The following is a 19,442-nucleotide window of genomic DNA, read 5'->3' as shown; positions in this document are numbered from 1 at the left end:
ATAAGCGTCTGTTTGTCTTGAAAAAGTTCATTCAGCCTGGAGAATTGTGGTAGAATCCACTGAAGAACATAGAACTTTCCTCTATGCATTATTCATTGCCATTACGATAGCGTCTGCAGACAGCAGACGTTCTTCGAAGCACTCCCCGTGAAGTAGTATTTTAGGGGTTCCCATTGTTCTATAATCCGGTCAGCCACTTGTGACAAAGATAGCCAACTGGTCTGAGATGGTCTGAGAATTCTATGAGAGTCTGTATTCCAAAACTCCTGGAATTCCTTGAGCTGTGCTTGACGTTTTGCACGACTTTTGAACACACCACATATGTTACTGCACAAATAATCAAGGACTGTAGGTAACATTTTACATGCTTCACTTGCGCGTATTTGCAGAGAACGGCATATACACTTTACCAAAGGCGACAACTGAAGTTCATTCTCCATCCTCTCTGCCACACCGGTGTCCCGCCAAACATAATGTTGCGCCCGCCTCTATCACATTACACTCTTAATATCAATGTCTGCATCTTCGAATACAGAAATGACTATTGTACAGCCGTTCTGCAGTAGTACCTAAATGAGAGTCTTCAGTGTCATCATGGGAGCACACCTGCGCTAACTTCAAAAATTTAGCCTCCACTTTTCTCGTCGCTGTAGTACCTCACATATGCACAAGCTTTTTATGTAAATGATATCAGTGGACTCGTCACTCGTGATGTTGAACTTCACATTGTTCTAAACGTCTGTTTATTCTCCACTGGCGCACTTACTAGTCACATTTTTCACAATATTTGTGGCTTTAGTTTCAACTAATGTAGACCGTCAGCGAGAGCGCATCGCTAGCTCCTGCTACTACTAAGGCGAGTACACCGTTTGCTTCTTACATATTTTACAAACAGCAGCGACTTATTTTCAGTTATCTGTGTAATTACTAGTTTATTTTTGTAATTTCTTGCGTGTTCGAGTGCTTACTAGGTAGAACCTTTTATTTCAATAACAGTGTTTTTGTACTTATTTGCTGCGCTTAGCTTTTAAATAGTTTTTCTGGGAAAACCTAGCGTAGTTTTCGCGTCTCGTATTTCAGTGAGTGTTTCTTGATTATTAGAGTAGCTCATCAGAAGATTATCTTGGGAATTTGTCACCGTATAGAGTAGGGTAAACATAGTCATGTGTAGGGACTGTGGTTGTTGTGAGCGGACGCAAGGAGAATTGGCCACTCTTCGGGGACAGGTGGAGGCTTTGTCTGTTAGGCTCATCGAGCTCGAGGCGCAGGCGTCGGCTCGTAGTGGCGTTGGGGCAACTGTGGTGAGACCTATGCCTACTTCGGTGGCCTTGGAATCACATGGAACCCCTGATGTCGCTGCGTCTTCCGGCAGTGAGCATCTTACCGGTCAGCCATCACTCCAGGGTGAATGGCGGACAGTGGTGGGCTCGCGCGTGCCTGGCCGAAAGGCGAAGGTGGGATCTGGCCGCGTGGCGGCTGCCTTACCCCTTTCCAACAGGTACGGGGTGCTTCCTAGTGGTGATGACATCGTTTCCGAGCCACCACAGGATGCCTCGCCTGTTGGGCCAGTGGCCGATTCTCCGGCAAGGTCCCGACAGTCACAGAGGGCGGGCCTATTAGTTATAGGGAGCTCCAACGTTAGGCGGGTTATGGAGCCCCTCAGGAAAATAGCGGGTAGGTCGGGGAAGAATGCCAGTGTGCACTCGGTGTGCTTGCCGGGGGGTCTCGTCCGTAATGTGGAGGAGGCCCTTCCGGCAGCTATTGAACGCACTGGGTGTGACCGGCTGCAGATAGTAGCACATGTCGGAACGAATGACGCCTGCCGCTTGGGTTCTGAGGCCATCCTTGGTTCCTTCCGGCGGCTGGCTGATTTGGTGAAGACAACCAGCATCGCACGCGGAGTGCAAGCTGAGCTTAATATCTGCAGCATAGTGCCCAGAGTCGATCGCGGTCCTCTGGTTTGGAGCCGTGTGGAGGGTCTAAACCAGAGGCTCAGACGACTCTGCGACTATAATGGTTGCAAATTCATCGACCTCCGTTATTGGGTGGAGAACTGTAGGGCCCCCCTAGACAGGTCAGGCGTGCACTACACACCGGAAGCAGCTACTAGGGTAGCAGAGTACGTGTGGCGTGCACACGGGGGTTTTTTAGGTTAGAGGGACCCCCCCTTGGGCGAAACGATAAAATACCTGACGGCTTACCAGAGAGAACATTATCATCGTTGATAAAGAACGTCCGTCCTCAGAGACCAAAAACAGGAAAAGTTAACGTAATATTGGTAAACTGCAGGAGTATCCAGGGCAAGGTTCCTGAATTAGTATCTCTTATTGAAGGAAATAGTGCGCATATAGTATTAGGAACGGAAAGTTGGTTAAAACCGGAAGTGAACAGTAACGAAATCCTAGACACAGAATGGAATATATACCGCAAGGATAGGATAAACGCCAATGGTGGAGGAGTATTTATAGCAGTAAAGAATTCAATAATATCCAGTGAAGTTATTAGCGAATGCGAATGTGAAATAATCTGGGTTAAGTTAAGTATCAAAGGTGGGTCAGATATGATAGTCGGATGCTTCTATAGGCCACCTGCATCAGCAACCGTAGTAGTTGAGCGCCTCAGAGAGAACCTGCAGAACGTCGTGAAGAAGTTTCGTGATCATACTATTGTAATAGGGGGAGACTTCAATCTACCAGGTATAGAATGGGATAGTCACACAATCAGAACTGGAGCCAGGGACAGAGACTCTTGTGACATTATCCTGACTGCCTTGTCCGAGAATTACTTCGAGCAGATAGTTAGAGAACCAACTCGTGAAGCTAACGTTTTAGACCTCATAGCAACAAATAGACCGGAACTTTTCGACTCCGTGAATGTAGAAGAGGGTATCAGTGATCATAAGTCAGTGGTTGCATCAATGACTACAAGTGTAATAAGAAATGCCAAGAAAGGAAGGAAAATCTATCTGCTTAACAAGAGTGATAGGGCACAAATCGCAGAATATCTGAGTGACCACCATCAAACGTTCATTTCTGAGGAAGAGGATGTGGAACAAAAATGGAAAAAATTCAGAAACATCGTCCAGTACGCCTTAGATAAGTTCGTACCGACTAAGGTCCAAAGCGAGGGGAAAGATCCACCGTGGTATAACAATCATGTACGAAAGGTACTACGGAAACAAAGAAAGCTTCACCATAGGTTTAAGAGTAGTCGAATCATAGCTGATAAGGAAAAGCTGAACGGAGCGAAAAAGAGCGTAAAGAGAGCAATGAGAGAAGCATTCAACGAATTCGAACATAAAACATTGGCAAACAATCTAAACAAGAACCCTAAAAAGTTTTGGTCATATGTAAAATCGGTAAGCGGATCTAAATCCCCTATTCAGTCACTCGTTGACCACGATGGCACCGAAACAGAGGACGACCGAAGAAAGGCAGAAATACTGAATTCAGTGTTCCGAAACTGTTTCACTGCGGAAAATCGTAACACGGTCCCTGACTTCAGCCGTCGCACGGACGCCAAAATGGAAAATATTGAAATAAACGATATCGGAATTGAAAAACAACTGCTATCACTTAGTAGCGGAAAAGCATCCGGACCAGACGAGATACCCTTAAGATTCTACAGTGATTATGCTAAAGAACTTGCCCCCTTTCTATCAGCAATTTATCGTAGATCTCTGGAAGAACGTAAAGTACCTAGCGACTGGAAGAAAGCACAGGTCGTTCCCATTTTCAAGAAGGGTCATAAATCAGATGCGAATAATTATAGGCCTATTTCACTTACGTCAATCTGTTGTAGAATAATGGAACATGTTTTGTGTTCTCGTATTATGACGTTCTTAGATAATACAAATCTCCTTCATCATAACCAACATGGATTCCGCAAACAGAGATCATGTGAAACCCAGCTCGCCCTATTTGCCCAAGAAATTCACAGTGCCGTAGACACTGGCGAGCAGATTGATGCCGTATTCCTGGACTTCAGGAAGGCATTTGATACGGTTCCGCACTTACGTTTAGTGAAAAAAATACGTGCTTACGGAATATCGGACCAGGTTTGTGATTGGATTCAGGATTTCCTAGAAGAAAGAACACAACATGTCATTCTTAACGGTTCAAAATCTGCAGATGTAGAGGTAATTTCGGGAGTACCGCAAGGAAGCGTGATAGGACCTTTATTGTTTACAATATACATAAATGACTTAGTTGACAACATCGGTAGCTCCGTGAGGCTATTTGCAGATGACACGGTTGTCTACAAGAAAGTAGCAACATCAGAAGACTCGTACGTACTCCAGGAAGACCTGCAGAGGATTAATGAATGGTGCGACAGCTGGCAGCTTTCCCTAAATGTAGATAAATGTAATATAATGCGCATACATAGGGGCAGAAATCCATTCCAGTACGATTATGCCATAGGTGGTAAATCATTGGAAGCGGTAACGACCGTAAAATACTTAGGAGTTACTATCCGGAGCGATCTGAAGTGGAATGATCACATAAAACAAATAGTGGGAAAAGCAGGCGCCAGGTTGAGATTCATAGGAAGAATTCTAAGAAAATGTGACTCATCGACGAAAGAAGTAGCTTACAAAACGCTTGTTCGTCCGATTCTTGAGTATTGCTCATCAGTATGGGACCCTTACCAGGTTGGATTAATAGAAGAGATAGACATGATCCAGCGAAAAGCAGCGCGATTCGTCATGGGGACATTTAGTCAGCGCGAGAGCGTTACGGAGATGCTGAACAAGCTCCAGTGGCAGACACTTCAAGAAAGGCGTTACGCAATACGGAGAGGTTTATTATCGAAATTACGAGAGAGCACATTCCGGGAAGAGATGGGCAACATATTACTACCGCCCACATATATCTCGCGTAATGATCACAACGAAAAGATCCGAGAAATTAGAGCAAATACGGAGACTTACAAGCAGTCGTTCTTCCCACGCACAATTCGTGAATGGAACAGGGAAGGGGGGATCAGATAGTGGTACAATAAGTACCCTCCGCCACACACCGTAAGGTGGCTCGCGGAGTATAGATGTAGATGTAGATGTAGATGTAAACAATTTTAGAGTCACTGTAATTACTCTCCCCGAGAGCAAATGGTTTAGGTGCAAGTCTTACAACAACATTACTTTCTGGCCGAAAAGCACAAGGACGTACTTCTGTTCCTTTTCCTCCGATGCACGTTTCCTGTTGTCACTAGTTGAAGTGCTGCACTGAAACAAAGTTCCCTCAGCCTGTCCGAAGCCAAGACCATTTTTGCTTAGCAACTTTCGTATGGTTTTTCACTACTGATAATTCTGCTGTAAAACCAGATTTACACAACACACACTGCCCCGGAGAAACTTGGTCTTTAAGGGATTCAGTCCAACCACGGAATTCTGTATTTTGTTCACTTCTTTTCGGTACTTACGTTTTCTGCACACGGTTTCGTTGAGCAGCCGCCCATCATTCTTTTCCTTTTTGTTTTTTCTTGAGTTACACAGCTTTTCTCTTGCCTATTTCCTCAGCACTATCTCTTCCGGAATAACATGTTGTGGTAAACAATAGTTCAATTGTAGTTTTAAACCACCATACCCGTATAGGACCTCACGATTAGTAATCGGACTGAAAGTGTGAACGTACTGACGAAAGGCGCGCCATGACAGCAAATGGCAATTACTATTATTATTGCCTGAGGTTTGCCTGACTCTGTAATTCCAGTCCACTGATTGAATATTATCTCCGGCCGGAGTACAGTCAGAATTATTTATTTTCGTTTCATTTCGCTGTGACAAGCCAGAAAGGAAATTGTCATGTTTAGCCGGTATCGTTGAATATAATATCGTACAAGCGTTGAAACTGTTGTATGCCCCACAATTGTACGAGTTAGTAACCCTTTGCGCAGCCTTGTTGTCGCCTTGATAACACTGTGCACGATAGTTTGTAGTCAAACAATGGAAAATCCTAGATGAAATGTAACAATATCACACACACACACACACACACACACACACACACACACACGTTCGTCTACTTAGCTGAGTAGTTACGTGCTTGCCTACCATGCAGCGCACCCGGGTTCGACTTCCGGTCGGGTTGGAGAGTTTGTCCGCTCGTGGACTGAGTGTTGTCCTCATGCTCATTTCTTAATCGCCGACACCCAAGTCGCCCAACGTTGCGTCACCTGAAATAGGACTTGCAACCCTCCCCGCCAACAATGCCACAAGATCATTCTCTTTCAAACGCGCACTCACGCAAACGCAACTCATAGACACATGATCACCGTGTGTGGCACCTGAAGCCAGAGTGTGGCCTTTTTGGCCGAAAGCTCTAGATTAGATTAGATTAGATTAGATTAATACTAGTTCCATGGATCATGAATACGATATTTCGTAATGAAGTGGAACGAGTCGAATTTTCCAATACATGACATAATTAGGTTAATTTAACAACATACTTAAGTTAATATAACAACTTTATTTTATTGTGTTTTTTGTTTTTCTTTATTTTTATTTTTATTTTTTTAATTTTTTTAAATATTTTTTTGTTTTTTTCTTAATTTATATCTAAAAATTCCTCTATGGAGTAGAAGGAGTTGTCATTCAGAAATTCTTTTAATTTCTTCTTAAATACTTGTTGGTTATCTGTCAGACTTTTGATATTATTTGGTAAGTGACCAAAGACTTTAGTGCCAGTATAATTCACCCCTTTCTGTGCCAAAGTTAGATTTAATCTTGAATAGTGAAGATCATCCTTTCTCCTAGTATTGTAGTTATGCACACTGCTATTACTTTTGAATTGGGTTTGGTTGTTAATAACAACTTTCATAAGAGAGTATATATACTGAGAAGCTACTGTGAATATCCCTAGATCCTTAAATAAATGTCTGCAGGATGATCTTGGGTGGACTCCAGCTATTATTCTGATTACACGCTTTTGTGCAATAAATACTTTATTCCTCAGTGATGAATTACCCCAAAATATGATGCCATATGAAAGCAATGAGTGAAAATAGGCATAGTAAGCTAATTTACTAAGATGTTTATCACCAAAATTTGCAATGACCCTTATTGCATAAGTAGCTGAACTCAAACGTTTCAGCAGATCATCAATGTGTTTCTTCCAATTTAATCTCTCATCAATGGACACACCTAAAAATTTGCAATATTCTACCTCAGCTATATGCTTCTGATTAAGGTCTATATTTATTAATGGCGTCATACCATTCACTGTATGGAACTGTATGTACCGTGTCTTATCAAAATTCAGTGAGAGTCCGTTTACAAGGAACCACTTAGTAATTTTCTGAAATACAGTATTGACAATTTCATCAGTTAATTCTTGTTTGTCAGGTGTGATTACTATACTTGTATCATCAGCAAAGAGAACTAACTTTGCCTCTTCATGAATATAGAATGGCAAGTCATTAATATATAATAAGAACAACAAAGGACCCAAGACTGACCCTTGTGGAACCCCATTCTTGATAGTTCCCCAGTTTGAGGAATGTGCTGATCTTTGCATGTTACGAGAACTACTTATTTCTACTTTCTGCACTCTTCCAGTTAGGTACGAATTAAACCATTTGTGCACTGTCCCACTCATGCCACAATACTTGAGCTTGTCTAGCAGAATTTGTTGTGCTTATCTGCGACTCAGAATCTCCGCTATGTGGTGAATAGCAACTACCCTTTTCATAGTATTGTTACAGTTTGTAGTCAGTCACTCTTGTAGCGAATAATGTGATTGCTGTACTCCATATAGTAACATCATTTGAATAAGATTATGATTATTGCTGGTGACTTAAGGGGACCTGGTCGTGAATGGGCTGCATTTTTATACCTCACTCTCAGTGCACATTACTTTTTATCTACAATGCGGAGAAAGTTGTGATTTTTTACCAGCAATGAATGACTTTAACTCAAGCTGTAAAAGGAAATTTATTGAAATATCTGTTATAGTTTAAGAATTACAGTATTTTGCCTGATAGTTTTTTTATAATACGTGTTCCCATTCTGGTACCATTTTCTGGTCCATCCTTGGTCTAATAGCATTCAAACTGTGGCAGGCTGCTGTCAACAGTCATAGGAACACATCATGCCTCTCGTTTTGTAATTTGGAGTATATCCGAGGAAATAGAAAAACCCTTATTATACCACATTACTATTTTGTCTAAATATACCGCTAAATTATATAGAATGACAAACATAGATCATTCCTGCGATGTATTAGGCATGATACAAATATTCTGTCCCATTCTTCACTTGAGAGAAATTTGGTGAACATGGGTAAAACCATTGTGAAGTTATACGTACCTAATGTTCTGATAATGTAGTTTCGAGAACATGAGAAAAAAATGTTAAGTGTCTTTGACTCATTGTAGGCCTCTTTCAGAACATTCCAGCAGCATAATCTTGATGGCCAGCTGCTTCTTTATCCTCTGTAGACTTTTTCAGGATCCTTTTCCTTACTCTGGACTCTTTAGTGGTGGCTTCCACAGCCCTTTCAGCTACAACTAGTCGCTGACGATCTATGGCCTATCATATTATTACCTGGTTGGATGTCTAATATGTCCATTACTTTTGTCCTGCTGATTACACCATCACTGAAACAGATGACAGCATACATCACACACATTTTGAGTACTATCCATCCAACAAACACTGTCTTTGGTACTCGTTGCCACACGCAGTTGTTGAAACTCTCATTAGGGTTTTGTGTATGGCCATGTAGACATTTTGTAAGTAATTTTGTATCTTCAAGGTCCCTGTGTATTGGCTTTATTGTTTCCACGACTATGGCAGGCAAGAAATGTTTAGGATGATATTCCTAGCTTGTCGCATGAGCGTGGCTGGTTTGCAGACATCTGTTCAAAGAGCGTTTAAGACCAAATAAACAACTGAAAAGTAAATAAAAAAACACATTTTTTTAAACGGGATAAAATTGTCTTTGAGGTGGTGACAAAAAATGTTTTCAAAAATTTCAGTCATTCCACGTCCAGGTCCCCTTAATAGTTACAATTCTACCTAAGAACCGTAAATATGAAGAAGCAAACTAGAGTGTTGAATTAAAAGTTGGAAGAGGAATTTGTTTTTGTAGAGAGAGTGTTAAATCAATGTGTACTGTGTCAAATAACATTGTCAGAGTTCGACTCCAGTAATTTGAAACACCATCATGACACTACAGACATCTGTAAGTAAGAAGACTGGTGGTGTGTGATGCGTTCTGCGCAGACTCCACGCACTCCAGCCATTACCTGTTCTGGCAACTGGCAATGCTGGGGAAAGCACCAAATCGGACCCCTTTTTCAGCTTCTCTCCTTATAAAAAATCATATGCTTAGAAAACTAATGCAATCGCTACTTTATGTGTTTGCTTTATTCGACATACTGTATAATGAACATTACAGTTGATAAGGGCTTTCACCTAAAACTAACGTAAAATTCAACGCCGAATGTTCTGTCTACAGCCTGAAGTGCACACTCAGATGGACGTGGCAGAATGACACTGTTGGCTTAACTAGAGTACAGAACATTAAGAAAATGTAAATAAATAAAATAAAACTATGATAAACACCAGTGACATTTCTTGTCAGATCGTCAGCATCATACTATTCTTGCAACTGCAACACAGGGAACTGTTAATAAACCGTGCAGCTGTATTTAGTCCTTTATTATTGGACTACTATCGGTTTCGCGGTACTAAAAGCCACACCTTCAGATGAACATCTGTATAACAATACATTCATAAGGAATAACAACATTGACACATACACTGGTATGGTAAATTATTTTATGATTTAAATTTTTTTTCAAAAATAGGAAATACTTTTACACGAGAATATCGAAATGTCAGCACTCAAATGACTAAAATATTTGACCGGAAAAGCTCAGAACTTTTTCACCCTACACTCATAGCTGTGTTTGCCCTACCTACAAGGTTGTACGAAAAATTAATCGGTCATAAAGTAAAGGAACAAAATTGGGCTCAAAGATTGTTGCAGTTCTGCAAATTTTAAAATTACAGAAGTTAAAGAAAAACTTCATGATCAGAATACAGTTTTGACTAGGTTTATAGAACCTGGCCGAAACCGAAGCTGGCTATAACTTGGTTTTTCCTATTGCACAAGCGAAGAAGTCTTACACAAATGGGGCTTTATAAAACAGAATATTGCACAAGTTGTTTCTGTTTTAGGCCAAAACAAATATGCAGAAAATTGTTGATGAGATATCTGGTGCTAGACATTTAATAGAAACAATATAGATGTTTATGACTGTAATTGAAATAAAAATGTTCCTATTAGTTTGCAGATACAATGTTGATGAGATATCCGGTGCTAGACATTTAATAGAAACAATAAAGATGTTTATGACTGTAACTGAAAGAAAAATGTTCCTATTAGTTTGCAGATACAATACGGTTCACTTTGAACAGTTCCGTAAGTTTTAGGCTGCCAAAGGTAAGGTTACTGGCCACCCCATATGTAAAGGGGTGTTTGTTTTCACGAGTATCTTCCAGCGTGTTTCCTCGTGTAGGGCCCGCCTTCCATGCCAGAGAGCTCTAACTCGTCCCGCATCTCTACGTTCCGTCGATTTCGCACCTGTGGGATGTCAGACACGGAGTTGTTGATGCGCGTGTTGCTGCTGGCATGCGGGGAGCGGCTGTATCCAGTTCCCGTGCTGCTGCTGAAGCTGCTGAAGGCCGCGCAGGAAATGGTCGCGCAGATGCTCTTGCGGAGGCGTCCGTTTCACACCACGAAGAACACGAACAGCGCCATCCTGCAGGCAGCACAAAACCTCGTGTTATGACTGGCTCAGTTTCTGCATGGAAGTGAAGACATGATTTAGTATACAGAGTGGAATAGAGCTTTCGCCACATTAGCGATACACATTGCCCCTTCTTATTGCATTAAGACTGAATAAAGGTACACTTGATACTGGTAAATGCAAAAGAAAAAGGGTGAGGGATGCAAATGTGCTTAAAAACTAGTACCCTCCTCGCCTTTACAGGCGTAGCAACTAAATTTCGCTAGTCTTTTATGGTCCGAAAAATAAGGTATTAAATTTGAAAAAAGAACATACGACATACAATTTGTTTTCATCTATGCTCTTCTCATTGAAATCAGGCACAAACTTCGTTATAATTTGTTGCCAAGCATTCGTTTTCACCACTTTGTTGCTAGTCATCGCTTTTGACATCCCGAATAGGAGGACGACTTTCTACTTCACTCATAAAGTCTTCAGTGTTAATCAAATCTAAACTCATGACTACAATGTGTACAGTATAATGTACAATGAATGTTTCGCGTCATTAGCACAAAAATGACAGCCGTCTGTTGGCAAATCTGCAACGCTGTGTCTGTGATCTGTGTCCCAGTGCGAACTCTCCAGTTCAAACTAATGCATGTCCGGCGGTGACTGCTGTGAACACAGTAACCTTGACCATCACATGTGGTGAGGGTGAGTCACTGCAGCGTCACAGTGGCTCGGTGAGGCAGTGTAGTGTCGTGCTGTGAACGCTCCAGTTCAAACGAACGTATATCTGTCGGTGACCGTCGCAGGTGACCGTCACCAGTGTCCCAGTGTGAAACGGGCCTGTTGACGGTATTCGACGCCCCGTTTTGTTGCCCTTCTTAGCAAGCCATCCTGGGATTACATTTCAGCAAGATAATGTCCCCCGCATACGGATGGAGTTTAACTGCCTGTCTTCGAGCTTGCCAACCCCTACCCTTCCTCAACTGACAACATTTGGAGCATTATGGGTAGGGCCCTCGAACAGCTCCGGGTTTTAACGATGTAACGTGCCAATTGGACAGAATTTGTCACTACATCCATCAAGAGGACATCTAACAACTTTATCGACCAATGCTATGCCGAATAAATGCTCACATATCGGCCAGGGGTGGATCAATGATTACTGACTTGCTCAATTTCTGAAGCTCTTTCTCTTGAACAATTAAGGCAGTTTTGCTGAAATTGTAATCATTTTTCTTTCTGTACATACACACCACATATACGAATACCGTTCGGATAAATCCTTCGTGGTGCGGTTTTTTTTGTGTAAGGGTGTATAACGCTGGCGATACTGAAAAAATACACTATTCGTGTTCACGGGCAGTATTAGCAGACACATTTCTCGCTCTATCCGTCAGAAAGTCCGCCACATCCTTCAATTGCTACTGCACCATACAAATTGGTTGTCATTGAGTTTAGCATCTTCCAGGTGATCTGGAAATGTTCGGACCCACTTCATCCTTTCGCAGCTTGACATGACAGAATGAGCCCATTTACAGCATTCTAATGCCAGCCTGTCCCTGATCTTGATTTTCATTAAACCTCTTTAGAAAAAACCCTTTCACAAGAACCGTTACTGAGGAGCAAAGAAATCACTGAGAGAGCAAACTCTGCCTCTTTGAAATCATTTCTTCCATGAAGGTTGCGTACGACTGCAGAGGCTGTCAGGTTTAGGTATATTCACTACTTCACAGGGAATTTTAATTATTGCGAATTTTCTCCGTTGATCATCTATTTTCTGGGCAGTACACTGTTCATTGATATTAAAAATTATAGGCACACAAGCCATGAGAGGAAAAAGGGAAGGAGGTTTGCAAGAATATGCGGTGCTTGCATTAAAGGGATGAAGACAGGCCGAAGAGCAAAAGTGGAGTCGTTGCCAAAATCCGACCTTTCCTTTGAAACGTCCCCTTTTGACAATTATACACAGGACTGTGCTTAACCTGACACACAATATTTTTTTTAGCGCAACGCAATCTGACTTTCAACATACAATGTTTTGTTAGCGCAACGCAATCTGACTTTCAAAATTCTCTACAAGAGAATGGCCCTGACTAACATTAAACTATACCTTTCACAAATCACTTACCTCACAAAAATCTTCGCTGCTCAAGCTACTGCAATACAGCGAGCGCCACTACTGCCAGCTAAATAAAAGATTCAAACTATGGAAGGCACTAACTACTGATAGGAATAGTTAGCAAATGAAAGATATTAATAGAGAACAAACAATGTATTTACCTTGATATCATGACAAATTACAAAACTCCGCCATCTCTCTCCCCACATCCACCACTGCTGGCGGCTCACCTCCAACTGCGCAACGCTACGCGCTGTTCACAGCCAGCTGCCTAACACTACAATGGTTGAGTATTACAACAATGCAAAGCAGCCACAGACTGCACACAGCACAGCCGGTGTTTTTCATACTGAGGTGGCGTTACCAATAAAACAACCTAAACAGCCTACTTACATAGCCCCCATGCTCCCCACAAAAAATTTTACAAATTTTGTTGGGCACTGGCCAATACATATTTGTAAAATTTTTTTTTTCACAATTACAATAACAAAGAAATCAAATGCACACACTTATTGATACAATGTTGGTCAAAAGCTAAACTTTTCTCTCACAGTCCATAAAGACAGTCCTGATCATTCATCACATTGCAGTGTTTTTCTTAAAGTCTGAGCAGTAAAAGAAAATGCACACGGAAGTAGTGGATTTCCATGCAGTCTTGAAGAAGTAGTGTTGCCCTTCCAACGGAAAGACAGTGCTGACTCTTGACATGCTGACAGGTAATGGGCCACAACAGAGCAAACCCACAGCGGAGTCAATCGAAGTTTTGAAGAGTATTGGTGGGTAGGTCATCACAGAGCAGACCCACTGTAGTCCTGGTAGAGATTATGGTATTGGTGGGCCACCAGAGGCGCAGACCCACTGCAGTCCTTGTAGAAATAATGGTATTGGTGAGTCAGCAAAGACGCAGACCCACTGTAGTCCTTGTAGAGATGGCCAGCAGCCATCTGTTGCAAATGTGCAGGTGCACAATCACCATTGAAGAGTCTTGCGGCTAATATAGCAAGTCCATAACCACCACTTGTGCACTCACAAAGTTTTGGAATTGTCCTTAGAACCAGCAATGCTGTTATCCAGTCCCTTGCTGAATTACTAACACACGTGCAAACACTAACAGTCCCTACTTCTCACATATTGTCCATATACTATGACCAACAGAAACGTGTGCAGTGAAATGGAACTTACAAGTTAATAATATGATGAACTGGTGTCAATTAGAATTTTATAACATAAGAATACAATTACTAAGGTACAAAATACATCATTAAAGAACATAACAATACAGATAACATTTGTAGTACAGGCTTTACAAAAGAATCGAAATAACATATACATCAGTGTTATAGGAATTATGACATGAGTACATACATAAAAGATCAGAATAACTTTCGAAACATCAACTTCACACATGAGCATTAAAACAGAACAGAATAAATAATGTCTAAACATCTTTACAAAGAAAATAACATGGTATTAGAAAAATTCTACAACATAACAACATCAGCTAAACACACAAAGATAGGAAAAACACAAATACACAAGGGAACACAAACACATAGTTGGATAACACAAGGAAAGGACAGGGTTTCTTTTACTGCAGTATTTTGCAAACAAAACTTTCTTTACTTCTCGGAGATCTCCCTTCGTTCCTCACTATTTCCAAAAAGTCCTATCTATACCTCCTTCCTGTATTCTATTCATATTTCTTTCAAAATAATTATTTCTCAGTGCAAAATACTCATTTTTGCCATATCTGTTTCTTGTGGCTTCTCAATGCATTTCTTCCAATTCATCATAGTTAATTTCTTATATAGTCTACCCCCTCTTAAGCTTACTTATATCTACTGAGCTCAGATGCTAAACTAAGGGACGAGGCAATGCAGCATCACATAAAACAATTAATATAAACAACAATAAAAAAAACGCAGATTTGCGAAGCAAGCAGCATTAAGAAATTAGCAAAGCAATTGTAATACTACAACTAATCTAAGGCAATGTGCAGCAAACAATAAAAAGAAATCATTAGTTAAACTGGCTTAACAGAATAATACAAAGTCAAATTCAATAACACTATGCCTGGCAAACAGCAGCAACTTATACCTAAACATGACATAGCTCAAGCAGAAAAAATAGTACACTAAAGATAACAATGCAGATAAGGGAAATGTATAATCACATCTTAATGTCTAAGTAATTAAAGTGGTGCACCACAACAACTTATTGTAAAAAAAATATTACCATATACTTGAGAAGAAAATTATGTGTGCAGTTACTGTTACTAGTCCCTTCTTATTGTCCTTTCCTTTCCAAGTGCTCCCTTTTTTTTTTTTTTTTTTTTTTTAAGAATGTGGATTACAAAATTATTATTTAATAGATCTGTAGACAGAAAATATTTATATTAGTACATCTATAAAATTTTATTTTAACCAGTGCTGCAGTGCAGCTAGAAACTAGAGATTAAACAAAATGGGCAAAGCAAGGCGTGAAACGTCATTCACTAGCCATATGGCATTTCTCTCAATTAGCACGACAATAGCCGTGAAATGTTTCTCATCATTTTCAAGTTCGACCCTGTCGTTTTTGCAATGCTTCCTACAAAGGAACGTCAATAGCGAGGATAATGGCCTCCTCTTTTTTTTTTTCTACCTGTGCCGCTGGAAGGCTAATGGCTTTTTTTTTTCGGGCGGCTGTCGCCCAGGTGGGTGCCCGCGACGCATTACGTGCAGGTGGTCACTTAACTTTCGTACGGAAATATTTACGAAAACAGTTTTCGCTACAATGGCAGTGTTACATAAAAATATTTCACAGGTCAAGAATTTGGATTACAAATCTGTAAAAACAAAATCCTATGAATATAACAGTGTCCAAAAAATTTTCGTCGGCATTGTGATACATTCACGTATTTACACACATTTCATAATTCTAAAAGTACGATTCTCGGTTTCCAACATACGTCTTCACAAGGCAGAGTTCCTAACCGCTACTCATTACTCCTTACCTTATTACACATATACAAATTCGTCGACGCTTCTTCAATACTTCATCATTAGATACATAGCATAATCAAATTCTTCATATAACATTAGCTTATTAATCATAAACATACCTCAACAACATAATACACATCGTCGTCGTAAATATAACATCATAACACCTCAGTCAACTCTCAAAAACGTCGTAGCTTTCTGCAATAATTTCAAATCCTAAAAAAAATTCTCTGCTCATTTCAATAGTGTCATCTACCTCAAACGTACCTTAAAAATCATGATCTCATACCAAATACATCATTCAAAGCTCTCATAGTATCACAATGGTTCCGAAAAAATATGAACAGTTTACAAAGTACAGACAAAATACAATTTCGTAAGTGTGAAGTTATCCAGTGGTGTAATTACGTAAACATCTGTCACTGATGTAGTAAAATAAATGTTTGTCTCTCTCAGGTAAATAATCAGATAGCTGTGTAATTCTGTGTTAGAGAAATATGGTACCGATGTATAAAGTTGTATAAGCAAATACCATATTAGCTAGGGCTCCTTGTGCTTGCCAGACACATGGTACACAAAGTAAGTGTGTACCCCCCTGAGGATAAATGTAATTATACCCTCAGGTGTTACAAATTACATCAATGGAATGAAATGTATCTCGGAAAACTATCTTTGTAATTCAAAAATACCTAAAAATAAATGTTTTAAGTACAAAATTAATCACTCAAATACGTGTCCTGTAGCGCTAAACTGTGCGTCATGTTGTAAGATAATCTCTGTGGAAGTCTCGTAGTTATCGTCCTCCGAAAGCTAAGTTCTACAGAAGTCAATGTACTTACCTGATGATACACAAAAGTGAAATGCTTTGCGTATAGATATCTTAGTTATTACGCTTATTGTTGTGATGAGGAAAGTACTGTACTGTAACGTATTGTTGTGCTACGAAAAAGGCTGTCTCATTGTTGCTATACCACAAAAGTTACTACTAAAACATGTTTTAATTTCTTGAATAATGCCGAAAAACTGTGCAGATATAAAACAGATACACCGCAAAAGCAACATTGTAAATTGTCACTCATTAGTAACGTCGTGATAAAATCCTGTAGCTGTCACATAAACTAACCACTGTGTCATCTAGTATCTCTCAGAAAGCACTTTAAATCCAGAATGTATTTTCAAATAAACCAAAATGTTGCATTAAAATCTCAAGTTAAAAAAGCACATTATCTCTCAATAAACGGTTTTACGTGTGAAATGTGGTGTAAACCTTTGCTCTTCATAGTACTCAGAGTTTGAACAATGCAATTAACATGCGGTATACGTCGTTAAAGAATACTGGAATTTTTCTCAAGGTTAGCGTCAATGTTATTTTTCTCGGAGCCAGCCGGCGCAGGTGTCTGCCTGCGGTGCGGGTCATTGTTGGCGCGCGTCGTTAATGGGATTTGGAGACCGAACTTCTAGAAATTCACCTTGCCGAGAGGGCCCTGCCGTGTTTAAATCCCGCCAGTTCTGATGCAATTCAGGTCTGTCGTTACGAATATATCGTCTGTCGTCATGTCGGTAGGTTCCGTAGTTTCTTCCTTGTCCGTCACGTGGTGGAGAATTTCTCCCTGAATCGTAACTGTGCGCCGAACTGTTGCGTCTGAAGTTATTCTGCCTCCCTTGATAATAATAATTGTTTTGGTTCCCATATTGTCTGTTTCTATGATTGTCTCTGTCATAGTCATTACTACGGAAATGCGATCTTTCTCTGTAACTATTACTACTCTGCCAACGGTTGTCATACGGGTGGTGTCTGTTTTGGTCACGATTTGTGTTGTGAGAATAGCCTTGTCGTGTCCAGTTCTTGTTTCTGTCGTCACGGAATTGTGACGTATGTGACCTGTAATTGTTGTGTTCCTGTTCTCGCGTTCCGCGATTGTCAGTGTCAATTTCCAGTTCTTGTAACAGTCCCTGAAAAGCTTCAATGTCGTCTTTGCAACGTCCAGCTAAAATAATATGCCGTAAATGTTCAGGTAATTTGATTAAGCAAATTCGGATGAGTTCTGAGGGGCTGTATGGGTTTGACAGGTACTGATTCTTGTGCAACATGTCTTCAAAATATTTCACAAGACTGGAGAATTCAGATTGTTCGAAATGTTTCATCATTATGATGCCATGTTTTACTCGGTCTTGTGTGGCTTGAGACCAATATGCTGAGAGGAAGGCATGGTAAAATTCTCCTTCACTATGACAATCGTGAATGACCGAACGCATTCTTACAGCTGGTTCATTCTCTAAATAGCCACACATAAATTCTAATCTGTGTTCTAATGACCAGTTAGGGGGAAAACAATGAGAGAATTGATGGAGCCACGCTTGTGGATGAATGTCGTTGGCAGAATTTTTAAACGTTTTGAATTTACGTGTAGTAATGAACAGCTTATAGTCAAAGTCATCATGTCGGCGAGTCGCATATCGGTCATTGTTACGTCGTGTCGGCGGTTCCATCTCAAAATTCGGTGTGCCTTGCCAATTTCTTTCATAATTTCCGAAGTGTCCTGTGTTATTATTTTGTGGTTGTTCCGTATTTCTATGTCCCTCTTCCCGTACTGGAGCGCGAGTGTCCTCTGAAATATGTAATTCTTGTATTACTTGTGTCAGCTGATCTTGTACTTCGCGGATTTCTCTTTGGTGTTGCGTATTAATTTGATTTTGATTTTGTTTGAATTTTCTAATTTGTTCATACTCTTCTGTGTCAGTGAAGGCTACAGGTCTTGTGTCATTCAGATCATCATCTACCTTTGTAGATAAGTTAGTGACCTGATCCGAAAGTTCGGCTACTTTCTCCGATAGTGAACACATTTCCTCAGTGTGTTTTTCTGAACCAAGTTTCAGAGTGTCCATTTGTGTTGAAATCAAATCTACTGTGTCCTTCAAGTTTTCCTGAGTTTTTGCAAGTTGCATAACCGAATCGGTAGATGCAACTGAGTCAAATTTAGCTTGCAAGGTCTCATGATTTTCATGAACAATGGTTTGCAGTTCTTTTATGGCTGCTTCGTGATTCTGTAATGCATTTTCATGCCGCGAAAAAATAGGTTGAAAATGCTCACAAATTTGTGTTTTTACATCATTACAGACTTTTTGACATTTCGATTCAATATTATGTAACTCGGTAGTTAAATCTTCACGTGTTTGTTCAAGCTTATTTTCCACTGAGTCTAACTTTTGAAGCTTTTGTTCCATTGCGTCTAACTGTTGCTGTGTTTGACTCTGATTTTGTTCCATTTGTTTCTGATTTTGTTCAATTGTGTCTAATTTTTCAAGCTTTTGCTGTGTTTGTCCCATTTGTTGTATTAATTGTAATAACAATGCATTGGTGTCTGAAACATGTTCCTCAGTGGTTTTCGGCAGTGAATTTGCACCGGAAACATTCACATTTTGACAAGCAGAAAATGTGTCTTGACTTATTTGAGAAAACGGTGATGATCCAAAACCTGAATCTACAGTATTTGCGAGATTGTTTCCTGTCATTTCGGATTCCTGGGCGAGCTGTTGCCGACCGATCGATCGATAATGCTTCCCTGTTCTCTAATTGTTTCACTGTCTACACCATT

General features: G+C 40.4%; 2 protein-coding genes across 2 annotated transcripts in view; both read right to left on the bottom strand.

The window, feature by feature from the left end:
• Positions 1-9,349: 9,349 nt before the first annotated feature.
• Positions 9,350-19,442, bottom strand: part of LOC126237374 (uncharacterized) — a 274,642-nt gene continuing 264,549 nt past the window's right edge. Inside the window, exon 15 of the mRNA XM_049947459.1 lies at positions 9,350-9,690. The gene's annotated coding sequence lies outside the window, so the exon portion shown is untranslated. The remainder of the gene's footprint in view (positions 9,691-19,442) is intronic.
• LOC126237373 (uncharacterized) overlaps positions 10,528-19,442 on the bottom strand; it is a 786,945-nt gene continuing 778,030 nt past the window's right edge. The window contains exon 14 of the mRNA XM_049947458.1: positions 10,528-10,767. Within this exon, the coding sequence (XP_049803415.1) occupies positions 10,737-10,767 (31 nt within the window). The 3' untranslated portion in view covers positions 10,528-10,736. The remainder of the gene's footprint in view (positions 10,768-19,442) is intronic.

This window comes from Schistocerca nitens, chromosome 2 (genome assembly GCF_023898315.1).
Source record: "Schistocerca nitens isolate TAMUIC-IGC-003100 chromosome 2, iqSchNite1.1, whole genome shotgun sequence".
Lineage (NCBI taxonomy): Eukaryota > Metazoa > Arthropoda > Insecta > Orthoptera > Acrididae > Schistocerca > Schistocerca nitens.
Note: the sequence above shows the minus strand (reverse complement) of the source record. Positions and strands in the feature narration are given on the sequence as shown.